The sequence below is a fragment of the Dendrobates tinctorius genome, unplaced genomic scaffold (genome assembly GCF_039654945.1).
Source record: "Dendrobates tinctorius isolate UK_male_01 unplaced genomic scaffold, ASM3965494v1 ptg000215l, whole genome shotgun sequence".
NCBI lineage: Eukaryota > Metazoa > Chordata > Amphibia > Anura > Dendrobatidae > Dendrobates > Dendrobates tinctorius.
The window spans coordinates 1609407-1624103 of record NW_027361882.1 but is presented as its reverse complement, the minus strand read 5'-3'; the positions used below and the strand labels follow the sequence as shown (position 1 = coordinate 1624103).

At 51.9% G+C, this 14697-nt stretch overlaps 1 protein-coding gene across 6 annotated transcripts in view; it reads right to left on the bottom strand.

Annotated features, from left to right (window-relative positions):
• ADGRB1 (adhesion G protein-coupled receptor B1) overlaps positions 1-14697 on the bottom strand; it is a 758475-nt gene that overhangs the window by 517116 nt on the left and 226662 nt on the right. For all 6 annotated transcript variants that reach the window (XM_073555047.1, XM_073555046.1, XM_073555048.1 and 3 more), the window contains exon 2: positions 3512-4421. In XM_073555047.1, the coding sequence (XP_073411148.1) occupies positions 3512-4271 (760 nt within the window). In that variant the 5' untranslated portion in view covers positions 4272-4421. The remainder of the gene's footprint in view (positions 1-3511; positions 4422-14697) is intronic.

Below are 14697 nucleotides of genomic sequence, written 5' to 3'. Positions count from 1 at the left end.
TGCTGGAGGACAAGCTCAGCTCTGTTACATACGACCCGGCACTATGCCAAAAGACATTTTAAGCTCTGCTACGTTCATATATCAACCCCCACAGATAACACATTGCGATATTGTATCACATTCTGTCCAATGACAAACTCAGCTCTTCTACATTCATATGTAAGACTGCAGATAACACATTCTACACATTGAGCCTGATGACAAACTCAGCCCTACTCCATCTACATGGGTTACTACAGACAGCACATTGTGATCTCACCCTGCACTGTGCCAGATGACAAACTTAGCTCTGCTACATCTGTGTATAATATGACCAGCTTTGCTCCATCTGACCCTGCACTGATGACAAACTGAGCTCTACTGCAGCCCTATATGATACACTCGTCTGTCTGACAAGCTCTGCTACATCTGATCCTGCTCTGCCCCAGATGACACACTCAGCTCTGCTCCACCTGCATGGGTTACTACAGACAGGACATTGTGACATCGCCCTGCTCTGTGTCAGACGACAAACTCCGCTCTGGTCCATCTGTCTCTGCTCCATCCCTATATGACAAGCTCAGCCCTGCTACATCCCTATACAACACACTTGGCTGGGCTCAATCTGTCTGACAAGCTCTGCTCCATCTGATCCTGCTCTGCCCCAGATTACACACTCAGCTCTGCTCCATCTGACCCTGCACTGATGACACACTCAGCTCTGTCCCGGATGACAAGCTCAGCCCTGCTCCATCCCTATATGACAAGCTCAGCACTGCTCCATCCCTATATGACAAGCTCAGCCCTGCTACATCCCTATATGACAAGCTCAGCCCTGCTACATCCCTATATGACAAGCTCAGCTCTGCTCCATCCCTATATGACAAGCTCAGCTCTGCTACATCCCTATACAACACACTCGGCTGGGCTCAATCTGTCTGACAAGCTCTGCTCCATCTGATCCTGCTCTGCCCCAGATGACACACTCAGCTCTGCTCCATTTGATCCTGCTCTGCCCCAGATGACACACTCAGCTCTGCTCCGTCTGACCCTGCACTGTGACACTCTCAGCTCTGCTCCATCTGACCCTGCACTGTGACACTCTCAGCTCTGCTCTGTCTGACCCTGCACTGATGACACACTCAGCTCTGCTCCGTCTGACCCTGCACTGATGACACACTCAGCTCCGCTCCCTCTGACCCTGCAATGATGACACACTCAGCTCTGCTCCCTCTGACCCTGCACTGATGACACACTCAGCTCTGCTCCGTCTGACCCTGCACTGTGACACACTCAGCTCCGCTCCGTCTGACCCTGCACTGATGACACACTCAGCTCTGCTCCCTCTGACCCTGCACTGATGACACACTCAGCTCTGCTCCGTCTGACCCTGCACTGATGACACACTCAGCTCCGCTCCGTCTGACCCTGCACTGTGACACTCTCAGCTCCGCTCCGTCTGACCCTGCACTGTGACACTCTCAGCTCTGCTCCCTCTGACCCTGCACTGATGACACACTCAGCTCTGCTCCGTCTGACCCTGCACTGTGACACACTCAGCTCCGCTCCGTCTGACCCTGCACTGATGACACACTCAGCTCTGCTCCCTCTGACCCTGCACTGATGACACACTCAGCTCTGCTCCGTCTGACCCTGCACTGATGACACACTCAGCTCTGCTCCGTCTGACCCTGCACTGATGACACTCAGCTCTGCTCCCTCTGACCCTGCACTGATGACACTCTCAGCTCCGCTCCCTCTGACCCTGCACTGATGACACACTCAGCTCTGCTCCCTCTGACCCTGCACTGATGACACACTCAGCTCTGCTCCCTCTGACCCTGCACTGATGACACACTCAGCTCCGCTCCCTCTGACCCTGCACTGTGACACTCTCAGCTCTGCTCCGTCTGACCCTGCACTGATGACACTCAGCTCTGCTCCGTCTGACCCTGCACTGTGACACTCTCAGCTCTGCTCCCTCTGACCCTGCACTGATGACACACTCAGCTCTGCTCCCTCTGACCCTGCACTGATGACACACTCAGCTCCGCTCCCTCTGACCCTGCACTGTGACACTCTCAGCTCTGCTCCGTCTGACCCTGCACTGATGACACACTCAGCTCTGCTCCGTCTGACCCTGCACTGATGACACACTCAGCTCCGCTCCCTCTGACCCTGCACTGATGACACACTCAGCTCTGCTCCCTCTGACCCTGCACTGATGACACACTCAGCTCTGCTCCGTCTGACCCTGCACTGATGACACACTCAGCTCTGCTCCCTCTGACCCTGCACTGATGACACACTCAGCTCTGCTCCCTCTGACCCTGCACTGATGACACACTCAGCTCTGCTCCCTCTGACCCTGCACTGATGACACACTCAGCTCTGCTCCCTCTGACCCTGCACTGATGACACACTCAGCTCTGCTCCCTCTGACCCTGCACTGATGACACACTCAGCTCTGCTCCCTCTGACCCTGCACTGATGACACACTCAGCTCTGCTCCCTCTGACCCTGCACTGATGACACTCTCAGCTCTGCTCCCTCTGACCCTGCACTGATGACACACTCAGCTCCGCTCCCTCTGACCCTGCACTGATGACACTCTCAGCTCCGCTCCCTCTGACCCTGCACTGATGACACACTCAGCTCTGCTCCCTCTGACCCTGCACTGATGACACACTCAGCTCTGCTCCCTCTGACCCTGCACTGTGACACACTCAGCTCTGCTCCCTCTGACCCTGCACTGATGACACACTCAGCTCTGCTCCCTCTGACCCTGCACTGATGACACACTCAGCTCTGCTCCCTCTGACCCTGCACTGATGACACTCTCAGCTCCGCTCCCTCTGACCCTGCACTGATGACACACTCAGCTCTGCTCCCTCTGACCCTGCACTGATGACACACTCAGCTCTGCTCCCTCTGACCCTGCACTGATGACACACTCAGCTCCGCTCCCTCTGACCCTGCACTGTGACACTCTCAGCTCTGCTCCGTCTGACCCTGCACTGATGACACACTCAGCTCTGCTCCGTCTGACCCTGCACTGTGACACTCTCAGCTCTGCTCCCTCTGACCCTGCACTGATGACACACTCAGCTCTGCTCCCTCTGACCCTGCACTGATGACACACTCAGCTCCGCTCCCTCTGACCCTGCACTGTGACACTCTCAGCTCTGCTCCGTCTGACCCTGCACTGATGACACACTCAGCTCTGCTCCGTCTGACCCTGCACTGATGACACACTCAGCTCTGCTCCCTCTGACCCTGCACTGATGACACACTCAGCTCTGCTCCGTCTGACCCTGCACTGATGACACACTCAGCTCTGCTCCCTCTGACCCTGCACTGATGACACACTCAGCTCTGCTCCGTCTGACCCTGCACTGATGACACACTCAGCTCTGCTCCCTCTGACCCTGCACTGATGACACACTCAGCTCTGCTCCGTCTGACCCTGCACTGTGACACTCTCAGCTCTGCTCCATCCGTATCTGCGCCTCCTCGGCTCCGTGTCTCTTACCGTGGACGTGGCCGCTCCCGCAGTTCTCGTCCTTCAGGCAGTCGCCCCTCTTCCTGGGGGCCCCCGGGGGGTCTGTGGCGCTCTGGACGTCCCCGTCGTGGCAGGAGCAGGGGGTCTGCATGATGCCGCACGGGTGGAGGCTGCTGCTGCTGGTCAGACAGGTGTGCAGCCACTTACACAGCATCTGACACGCGGCTTTCCGGGGGCTGCGGTTCCCCAGGACCAGGTACTCCAGCGAGAAGTCGGTGTCCTGCGGCCGGGCGTCCCTCCCCCGCGGCTCCTGCGGCAGTTCCTCGGGGGCGGGGCTCTGGCGCATCTGCAGGAACTGCTTGTTGGACTGCAGGAAGGAGAAGCGCACGGAGCTGTCGCACAGCTGCAGGACGTCGTCGAAGCTCTCCAGCCCCAGGTAGGTCCGCGTGGACTCCAGGAAGGAGTCGAACTGCGCGGTGCGGATCCGCTGCTGCTCGCAGATGCCGGCGGCCGGCTTGGACACCTTCACGTAGAGCGTGTAGCGCCGCGGGTCCGGGTTCTGCACGATCCAGGCGCACAGCGACTCGTTCAGCGGGAAGAGCGACAGCGACGAGAAGTGGCCGTAGAATTCCCCCTGCACACGCGTGGTGCAGGCGCCGAGCTCCGGGCTGCCGGCGGCCGGGCGGAGGAGGAGGAGGAGGAGGAGCGGCAGCAGCGGGGGTCGGGGGGCCACAGGCGGCAGCGGCGGGGGTCGGGGGGCCACAGGCGGCAGCAGCAGGGGTCGCCTCATCCTAGGTCTCGGCTCCGGTGGAATTGCAGGTAATTGTCGGGCAGGGGCCAGATCTGGGACATAACAGGTGGAGCGGCGCTGCGAGGCGTCAGGAACGCGTCCTGCCGGGTCCGCTGGAGTCAGGCGCCCCCCGGTGGCCGCTGCCGGAACCTGCGGAGAGAGAGACAGGACAGTCAGGAGAGACAGAGTGACGGTGCGGTAACGCACCTGACAGCCCGGTATAGTCTGTACAGCTTTCACAAAGAAATCTACAGAAACGGATCCGTTATTAGAACAAAACACTAAAGACGGATCCATTATTAGAACAGATCCATTGTGTCCAGGATCTCGGAGTAACCGCAGACGGCTCCTCTCGCATTGCTCCGTGTGCAGTGGATCGTTTTATGTTTGTTCTTTTCCAATACTGGATCCAGACAGCAGAGAATGTGAGCCAGGAGATCCCCAGATCCCCAGTCGGCCCTTAGGCCTCGTCCACATGGTCAGTGATCGTCCGTTACCAGGGATCCGGGGACAATGTTGCGCAGACAAAACTTTTTGGTCCATTTTTAAACAACTGATCACACCTGGATCCGTAACCTGGAATCTGTGGATAACGGATCCATTCATTGTCCGTCCGTTTCAGACTGATCCTGGAAGCAAAGAACGGATCCGAGTTCCACCGACTTCAAGGTTAAAAACGGATCAGTTTTTAGTTTTTTTCTTCCCCCGGACATAAGTTTTGTCTGCACCTTTCCTGCCCCCGGATCGTGCTGGATCCGTTCTGCTGATTACTGCGCGTGTGAACGGCGCCCAATCTGGGATCCTGCTGGCGATCCAGTGCTGGAGCCGCTGATCTCTCACAATGTCGCCTTTTCCATCGGCTACATATATATATACACATAGTGTAGTCTGCTCTTCTTTTTCTTTTTCTCTTTTTCCTTATTTTTTTAACAATGATTTCTACATCAACAGATCCATTTTTTTTAACACCGCGCCACCCAGAGCCCTAATAAAGACAAATCCGTTACAACGGGACATGAGCGGATCCAATTGTAAGCGGATCCCCGACCTCGCACCGTGCCGGCCCTCAGCGCTGCAAACGGGAACCAAAGTGTCTACCGGAGACGGATCCATTTTTCTTTCCGTTTTTTGCTTCAAAGATCAGTTTCAAATGGAAAAAAATCACACAGATAATGAACGGATCCGTCTCTGGTAGATCCTTTGGTTCCCGTTTGCAGCGCTGAGGGCCGGCACGGTGTGAGGTCAGGGATCCACTTGTATGTGGACACATTGTGTTCCGTGTGTAACAGATCCATCTTTATTAGGGTTCTGGGCGGCGCGGTGATAAATATGGATCCTTTTGAAATCACTTTTTTTTCAGCCGGACACACTTTTTATCCCCGGAGTGCTCATGGATCTGTTCTAACAGATGATTACAGGACATGTGAACAGAGCTCAAGAATAAAAGTGAAGACAGATCCCTCCCAGGACAGGAACGGTGGTTTCTGTCTCACTTCCATCAATGTTTGCACCATTTGCAGCAGATTTGGATTTTTTTCTAATACTGGTTCCATTACAGACAGATGACAGCTGGTCACATGATCAGAGCAGATCCCCGTATCCAGAGCAGATTCCTGTGGATCTCATTCTTGCTGTATATTCTGCCCCCCAGGACACCTCTCCTCCCCCAGGACTCCTACTCTTCCCCCAGAACTCCTACTCTTCCCCCAGGACACCTACTCTTCCCCCAGGACACCTCTCTTCCTCGAGGACATCTCTCTTCCCCGAAGACATCTCTCTTCCCCGAAGACATCTCTCTTCCCCGAAGACATCTCTCTTCCCCGAAGACATCTCTCTTCCCCGAAGACATCTCTCTTCCCCGAGGACATCTCTCTTCCCCGAGCACATCTCTCTTCCCCGAGCACATCTCTCTTCCCTGAGGACTCCTACTCTTCCCCCAGGACTCCTACTCTTCCCCCAGGACTCCTCCTCTTCCTCCAGGACACCTCCTCTTCTCCCAGGACACCTCCTCTTCCACCAGAACACCTACACTTCCCCCAGGACACCTCTTCTCCTCCAGGACACCTCTTCTCCTCCAGAACACCTCTTCTCCTCCAGGACACCTCTCCTCCTCCAGGACTCCTAATCTTCCCCCAGGACTCCTACTCTTCCCCCTCAGGACTCCTACTCTTCCCCCCAGGACTCCTCTCTTCCCCAGGACACCTCTCTTCCAGCACACCTCCTCTTTCCCCAGGACACCTCCTCTTTCCCCAGGACACCTCCTCTTCCTCCAGAACACCTACACTTCCCCAGGACACCTCTTCTCCTCCAGGACACCTCCTCTTCTCCCAAGGACACCTCCTCTTCCCCCAGGACTCCTACTCTTCCCCCAGGACTCCTCTTCCCCCGGGACACCTCTCTTCCCCCGGGACACCTCCTCTTCCCCCGGGACACCTCCTCTTCCCCCGGGACACCTCTCTTCCCCCGGGACACCTCCTCTTCCCCCAGGACACCTCCTCTTCCCCCAGGACACCTCCTCTTCCCCCAGGACACCTCCTCTTCCCCCAGGACACCTCCTCTTCCCCCAGGACACCTCCTCTTCCCCCAGGACACCTCCTTTTCCCCCAGGACACCTCCTCTTTCCCCAGGACACCTCCTCTTCCTCCAGAACACCTACACTTCCCCCAGGACACCTCTTCTCCTCCAGGTCACCTCCTCTTCCCCCGAGGACACCTCCTCTTCCCCCAGGACACCTACTCTTCCTCCAGAACACCTACACTTCCCCCGAGGACTCCTACTCTTTCCCCAGGACTCCTACTCTTTCCCCAGGACTCCTACTCTTTCCCCAGGACTCCTACTCTTTCCCCAGGACTCCTACTCTTTCCCCAGGACTCCTACTCTTTCCCCAGGACTCCTACTCTTTCCCCAGGACTCCTACTCTTCCCCCCCAGGACTCCTACTCTTCCCCCAGGACTCCTACTCTTCCCCCAGGACACACCTCTTCCCCCAGGACGCCTCTCTTCCAGGACACCTCCTCTTTCCCCAGGACACCTCCTCTTTCTCCAGAACACCTACACTTCCCCCAGGACACCTCTTCTCCCCCGAGGACACCTCCTCTTCCCCCGAGGACACCTCCTCTTCCCCCGAGGACACCTCCTCTTCCCCCAGGACACCTCCTCTTCCCCCGAGGACACCTCCTCTTCCCCCGAGGACACCTCCTCTTCCCCCAGGACACCTACTCTTCCTCCAGAACACCTACACTTCCTCCAGAACACCTACACTTCCCCCAGGACTCCTACTCTTCCCCCAGGACACCTACACTTCCTCCAGAACACCTACACTTCCTCCAGAACACCTACACTTCCCCCAGGACTCCTACTCTTCCCCCAGGACTCCTACTCTTCCCCCAGGACACGTCTCTTCCCCCAGGACTCCTACTCTTCCCCCAGGACTCCTACTCTTCCCCCAGGACTCCTACTCTTCCCCCAGGACACCTCCTCTCCCCAGGACAGAACTCTTCATGGAAGTTTTAGGCACTGATCGGATGGAGATTGCTCTGTTCATGTCACAGATGAAAAAAAAAAGGACCACAGCAGGAGAACAGCACAGATCTGAACCTTCTTACAGTGCGGGGGACAGAATGGACAGTGATGTATCTGGGGGCTGTTGGACCCCCCTTGTCTGTGCCCCACGTGGGAGATGAATATCCAGTACTAGGAGCCATTTTCCAGTGTGGGTGGTCCTGGGTGACTACTACTGGCCGCCATCATGTACCCATTGGGATGTCACACTAATGCTCCATATACCTTCATGCACCGTGTCTGTGGTTCTAGCATGTTACTCATGCACCAGGCAGCTCAGGATGAACCGAACTTGGAGGCCTGTAGTGCATGGAGCTATGGGGGGACGGAGGAGGTGGTGAGCAGCGCTGTGTGCAGGTAGGAGATGGGATCACTGGGTACAGAAGAGTGACATGATGGAGGAGCTCCTGTACTGGCTGTTACTGAGGAGGTGTACCACAAATCAGTCACCAAATCACTACTACTACCATCATCACATCCACGACTAATGGCCCCATAATCATCACCCTCCGCATCATTCTTCACTCCGCCATTGTCACAATCGTCACCATTTCTGTCATCACAACCACCATCATCCTTATCATCACCACTCCCAACATCATCAGCATCTTCATCACTTTTATCATCACCTCTATCCTGCTCATCATCATCACTGCCCCTTAGACCTCAGTCCAGAGACTCTCACCTAGAGCCAAATCAGATCTCACGCTTTGCACTGATGAGGGGCAGTACTACCTGAAACAAGGTGTGCGCCATCTGAGGTTGTGGTTTGGCTTTTATCCAAAGTTATATTGCAAGGCTCGACAAAAGGTGATGGTGACTTGCAGGATTCCTGCTTCCAACAGGTGGCACTATAGAGTTAATCTAGTCCTCTTCTTCTCTGAAGAGGCAATATGCACATCATCATCATCATCACCATCATCCTCATCACCAATATCATCGTTTCCATAATCATCTTCATCACTGTTATCACCATCATCCCCCTGGTGCCCATTATCACTCTGATCCTTTGCCACAGTAATGACGGACGGCTGGCACAGTGAGGGTGGCCCTGTAGGTTCCCGGACTGATCCTGGCAGTGGTCACTGCTCACACTGCAGCCGGGACAGGTTTCTGCCGCTGTTTTCAGATGTCGTAACATTATATCTAATTAAATATAATGCACAGAAGAAAATGTGAAGGTGAAAAGATCACAAGTCGGAGACTGTCAGCAGCGCCGATCACCGGGCGCCACAGACTGCTACTGCCAGAGAGGACAAACTGTGAGCAGGACGGGCGCAGGCACCACACCGGGCAATCACCGGAATAAGCGCCATGTAGTGCACAGCGGGCGGAGGAGCTGCCACCACTAACCCAAACCTCCACCACTACATGTACATAGGTGATACTGACTGCTGAGCCGTGTATCTAAACCTATCCTGTGTGATACTGACTGCTGAGCCGTGTATCTAATCCTATCCTGTGTGATACTGACTGCTGAGCCGTGTACCTAATCCTATCCTGTGTGATACTGACTGCAGAGCAGTGTATCTAATCCTCTCCTGTGTGATACTGACTGCTGAGCTGTGTATCTAATCCTCTCCTGTGTGATACTGACTGCTGAGCTGTGTATCTAATCCTCTCCTGTGTGATACTGACTGCTGAGCTGTGTATCTAATCCTCTCCTGTGTGATACTGACTGCTGAGCTGTGTATCTAATCCTCTCCTGTGTGATACTGACTGCTGAGCTGTGTATCTAATCCTCTCCTGTGTGATATTGACTGCTGAGCCGGGTATCTAATCCTATCCTGTGTGATACTGACTGCTGAGCCATGTATCTAATCCTCTCCTGTGTGTTACTGACTGCTGAGCTGTGTATCTAATCCTATCCAGTGTGGTACTGACTGCTGAGCCGTGTAGCTAATCCTCTCCTGTGTGACACTGACTGCTGAGCCGTGTATCTAATCCTCTCCTGTGTGATACTGACTGCTGAGCTGTGTATCTAATCCTATCCTGTGTGATACTGACTGCTTAGCTGTGTATCTAATCCTCTCGTGTGATACTGACTGCTGAGCCCTGTATCTAATCCTCTCCTGTGTGATACTGACTGCTGAGCCGTGTATCTAATCATATTCTGTGTGATACTGACTGCTGAGTCGTGTATCTAATCCTATCCTGTGTGATACTGACTGCTGAGCTGTGTATCTAATCCTCTCTCGTGTGATACTGACTGCTGAGCCCTGTATCTAATCCTATCCTGTGTGATACGGACTGCTGAGCCTTGTATCTAATCCTATCCTGTGTGATACTGACTGCTGAGCCGTGTATCTAATCCTCTCCTGTGTGACACTGACTGCTGAGCCGTGTATCTAATCCTCTCCTGTGTGATACTGACTGCTGAGCCGTGTATCTAATCCTATCCTGTGTGATACTGACTGCTGAGCCGTGTATCTAATCCTCTCCTGTGTGATACTGACTGCTGAGCTGTGTATCTAATCCTATCCTGTGTGATACTGCTGAGCTGTGTATCTAATCCTCTCTCGTGTGATACTGACTGCTGAGCCCTGTATCTAATCCTATCCTGTGTGATACTGACTGCTGAGCCGTGTATCTAAGCCTCTCCTGTGTGATACTGACTGCTGAGCCGTGTATCTAATCCTATCCTGTGTGATACTGACTGCTTAGCTGTGTATCTAATCCTCTCTCGTGTGATACTGACTGCTGAGCCCTGTATCTAATCCTATCCTGTGTGATACTGACTGCTGAGCCGTGTATCTAATCCTATCCTGTGTGATACTGACTGCTGAGCCGTGTATCTAATCCTCTCCTGTGTGATACTGACTGCTGAGCTGTGTATCTAATCCTCTCCTGTGTGATACTGCCTGCTGAGCTGTGTATCTAATCCTCTCTCGTGTGATACTGACTGCTGAGCCCTGTATCTAATCCTCTCCTGTGTGATACTGACTGCTGAGCCGTGTATCTAATCCTATCCTGTGTCATACTGAATGCTGAGCCGTGTATCTAATCCTATCCTGTGTGATACTGACTGCTGAGCCGTGTATCTAATCCTATCCTGTGTGATACTGACTGCTGAGCTGTGTGTCTAATCCTATCCTGTGTGATACTGACTGTTGAGCTGTGTATCTAATCCTCTCCTGTGTGATACTGACTGCTGAGCCGTGTATCTAATCCTATCCTGTGTGATACTGACTGCTGAGCTGTGTATCTAATCCTATCCTGTGTGGTACTGACTGCTGAGCACTGTATCGAATTCTATCCTGTGTGATACTGACTGCTGAGCCGTGTATCTAATCCTATCCTGTGATACTGACTGCTGAGCCGTGTATCTAATCCTATCATGTGTGATACTGACTGCTGAGCTGTGTATCTAATCCTCTCCTGTGTGATACTGACTGCTGAGCCGTGTATCTAATCCTATCCTGTGTGATACTGACTGCTGAGCTGTGTATCTAATCCTATCCTGTGTGATACTGACTGCTGAGCCGTGTATCTAATCCTATCCTGTGTGATACTGACTGCTGAGCCGTGTATCTAATCCTATCCTGTGTGATACTGACTGCTGAGCTGTGTATCTAATCCTATCCTGTGTGATACTGACTGCTGAGCTGTGTATCTAATCCTCTCTCGTGTGATACTGACTGCTGAGCACTGTATCGAATCCTATCCTGTGTGATACTGACTGCTGAGCCTTGTATCGAATCCTATCCTGTGTGATACTGACTGCTGAGCCGTGTATCTAATCCTCTCCTGTGTGATACTGACTGCTGAGCCGTGTATCTAATCCTATCCTGTGTGATACTGACTGCTGAGCCGTGTATCTAATCCTATCCTGTGTGATACTGACTGCTGAGCTGTGTATCTAATCCTATCCTGTGTGATACTGACTGCTGAGCCGTGTATCTAATCCTCTCCTGTGTGATACTGACTGCTGAGCCGTGTATCTAATCCTATCCTGTGTGATACTGACTGCTGAGCTGTGTATCTAATCCTCTCCTGTGTGATACTGCCTGCTGAGCTGTGTATCTAATCCTCTCTCTTGTGATACTGACTGCTGAGCCCTGTATCTAATCCTCTCCTGTGTGATACTGACTGCTGAGCCGTGTATCTAATCCTATCCTGTGTGATACTGACTGCTGAGCTGTGTATCTATTCCTATCCTGTGTGATACTGACTACTGAGCTGTGTATCTAATCCTCTCTCCTGTGATACTGACTGCTGAGCCGTGTATCCAATCCTATCTTGTGTGATACTGACTGCTGAGCCGTGTATCTAATCCTATCCTGTGTGATACTGACTGCTGAGCCGTGTATCTAATCCTATCCTGTGTGATACTGACTGCTGAGCCGTGTATCTAATCCTCTCCTGTGTGATACTGACTGCTGAGCCGTGTATCTAATCCTATCCTGTGTGATACTGACTGCTGAGCTGTGTATCTAATCCTCTCCTGTGTTATACTGACTGCTGAACCGTGTATCTAATCCTATCTTGTGTGATACTGACTGCTGAGCCGTGTATCTAATCCTCTCCTGTGTGATACTGACTGATGAGCCGTGTATCCTGTGTGATGCTGACTGCTGAGCCGTGTATCTAATCCTCTCCTGCGTGATACTGACTGCTGAGCTGTGTATCTAATCCTATCCTGTGTGATACTGATTGCTGAGCCGTGTATCTAATCCTATCCTGTGTGATACTGTCTGCTGAGCCGTGTATCTAATCCTCTCCTCTGTGATACTGACTGCTGTGCCGTGTATCTAATCCTATCCTGTGTGATACTGACTGCTGAGCCGTGTATGTAATCCTATCCTGTGTGATACTGACTGCTGAGCCATGTATCTAATCCTATCCTGTGTGATACTGACTGCTGAGCCGTGTATCTAATCCTATCCTGTGTGATACTGACTGCTGAGCCATGTATCTAATCCTATACTGTGTGATACTGACTGCTGAGCTGTGTATCTAATCCTCTCCCGTGTGATACTGACTGCTGAGCTGTGTATCCAATCCTATCCTGTGTGATACTGACTGCTGTGCCGTGTATCTAATCCTATCCTGTGTGATACTGACTGCCGAGCTGTGTATCTAATCCTATCCTGTGTGATACTGACTGCTGAGCTGTGTATCTAATCCCTGAGCCTAATATGTGTGATATTGCCTCTGTCTAACTGCTGTATCTAATCAACATTTGAAGATGCAGTATCCAGCTCTTTTCTTGTGATACTTTCTGATGGGCTGGTGTATTTAATGTTAACATAGCTGACATTACCTGAGCCTCTGTCAGCTCCACTTCTGCTCCCCTTGTTGAGGGTCTGATCAGTGTGTAATACATATTATTGGGGCAGTGGCCTTCTCACAGTAACCCTCCTCCACAGCTATGATAGAAAATATCAGGACACACAAAGCAAGACAGCTATGATAGAAAGGTGTCGGGACACACAGAGCATCACAGCTATGATATAAAGGAGTCAGCGCACACAGAATCATAGCTATGATAGAAAGGAGTCAGGACACGCAGAGTATTACAGCTATGATAGAAAGTATCAGGACACGCAGAGCATCACAGCTATGATAGAAAAGTATCAGGACATTCAGAGCATCACAGCTATGATAGAAAGTATCAGGACACGCAGAGCATCTCAGCTATGATAGAAAGGTGTCAGGACACACAGCATCACAGCTATGATAGATAGTATTAGGACATTGGGAGCATCACAGCTATGATAGAAATTATTAGGACACGCAGAGCATCACAGCTATGATAGAAAGGTATCAGGACACCCAGAGCATCACAGCTATGATAAAAAGGAGTCAGGACACACAGAGCCTCAGCTATGATAGAAAAGTATCAGGACATGCAGAGCATCACAGTTATGATAGAAAGTATCAGGACACGCAGATCATCACAGCTATGATAGAAAGTATCAGGACACGCAGAGCATCACAGCTATGTAAGACAGGTGTCAGGACATGCAGAGCATCACAGCTATGATAGAAAAGGTGTCAGCACACACAAAGCATCACAGCTATGATAGAAAGATGTCAGGACACGCAGAATATCACAGCTATGATAGAAAGTATCAGGCCACGCAGAGCATCACAACTATGATAGAAAGGTGTCAGGACCTGCAGAGCATCACAGTTATGATAGAAAGGTGTCAGGACACACAGAGCATCACAGCTATGATAGAAAGATGTCAGGACACGCAGAGCATCACAGCTATGATAGAAAGGTGTCAGGACATGCAGAGCATCACAGCTATGATAGAAAAGGTGTTAGCACACACAGAGCATCACAGCTATGATAGAAAGGTGTCAGGACACACAGAGCATCACAGCTATGATAGAAAGATGTCAGGACACGCAGAGCATCACAGCTATGATAGAAAGGTGTCAGGACATGCAGAGCATCAGAGCTATGATAGAAAAGGTGTTAGCACACACAGAGCATCACAGCTATGATAGAAAGATGTCAGGACACGCAGAATATCACAGCTATGATAGAAAGTATCAGGACACGCAGAGCATCACAGCTATGATAGAAAGGTGTCAGGACCTGCAGAGCATCAAACAGTATCTGCTTACAGGATCACCTGTTAACATCCTAATGCCAGATATCACTGGACCCTTTTTTTGGTCCAGTCCAGGCCCTGATGACTTCGAGCATGAGGATTTAACCTATTAGTGTGAGCTTTTAATGTTCTGTCTGGTATTTGTTGTATCTCCCGAGCTCCCACTTTGCTATTACACGTTATCCGCCATTGTTTGTATCATCGATGTATGGTTACATTATTTATTGCTACTTTGTTTCTTTTTTCCTCCCATCCGCTGACATTTCCTTCACTGTAGGATTGTTTGAATGGCTTAGGTGT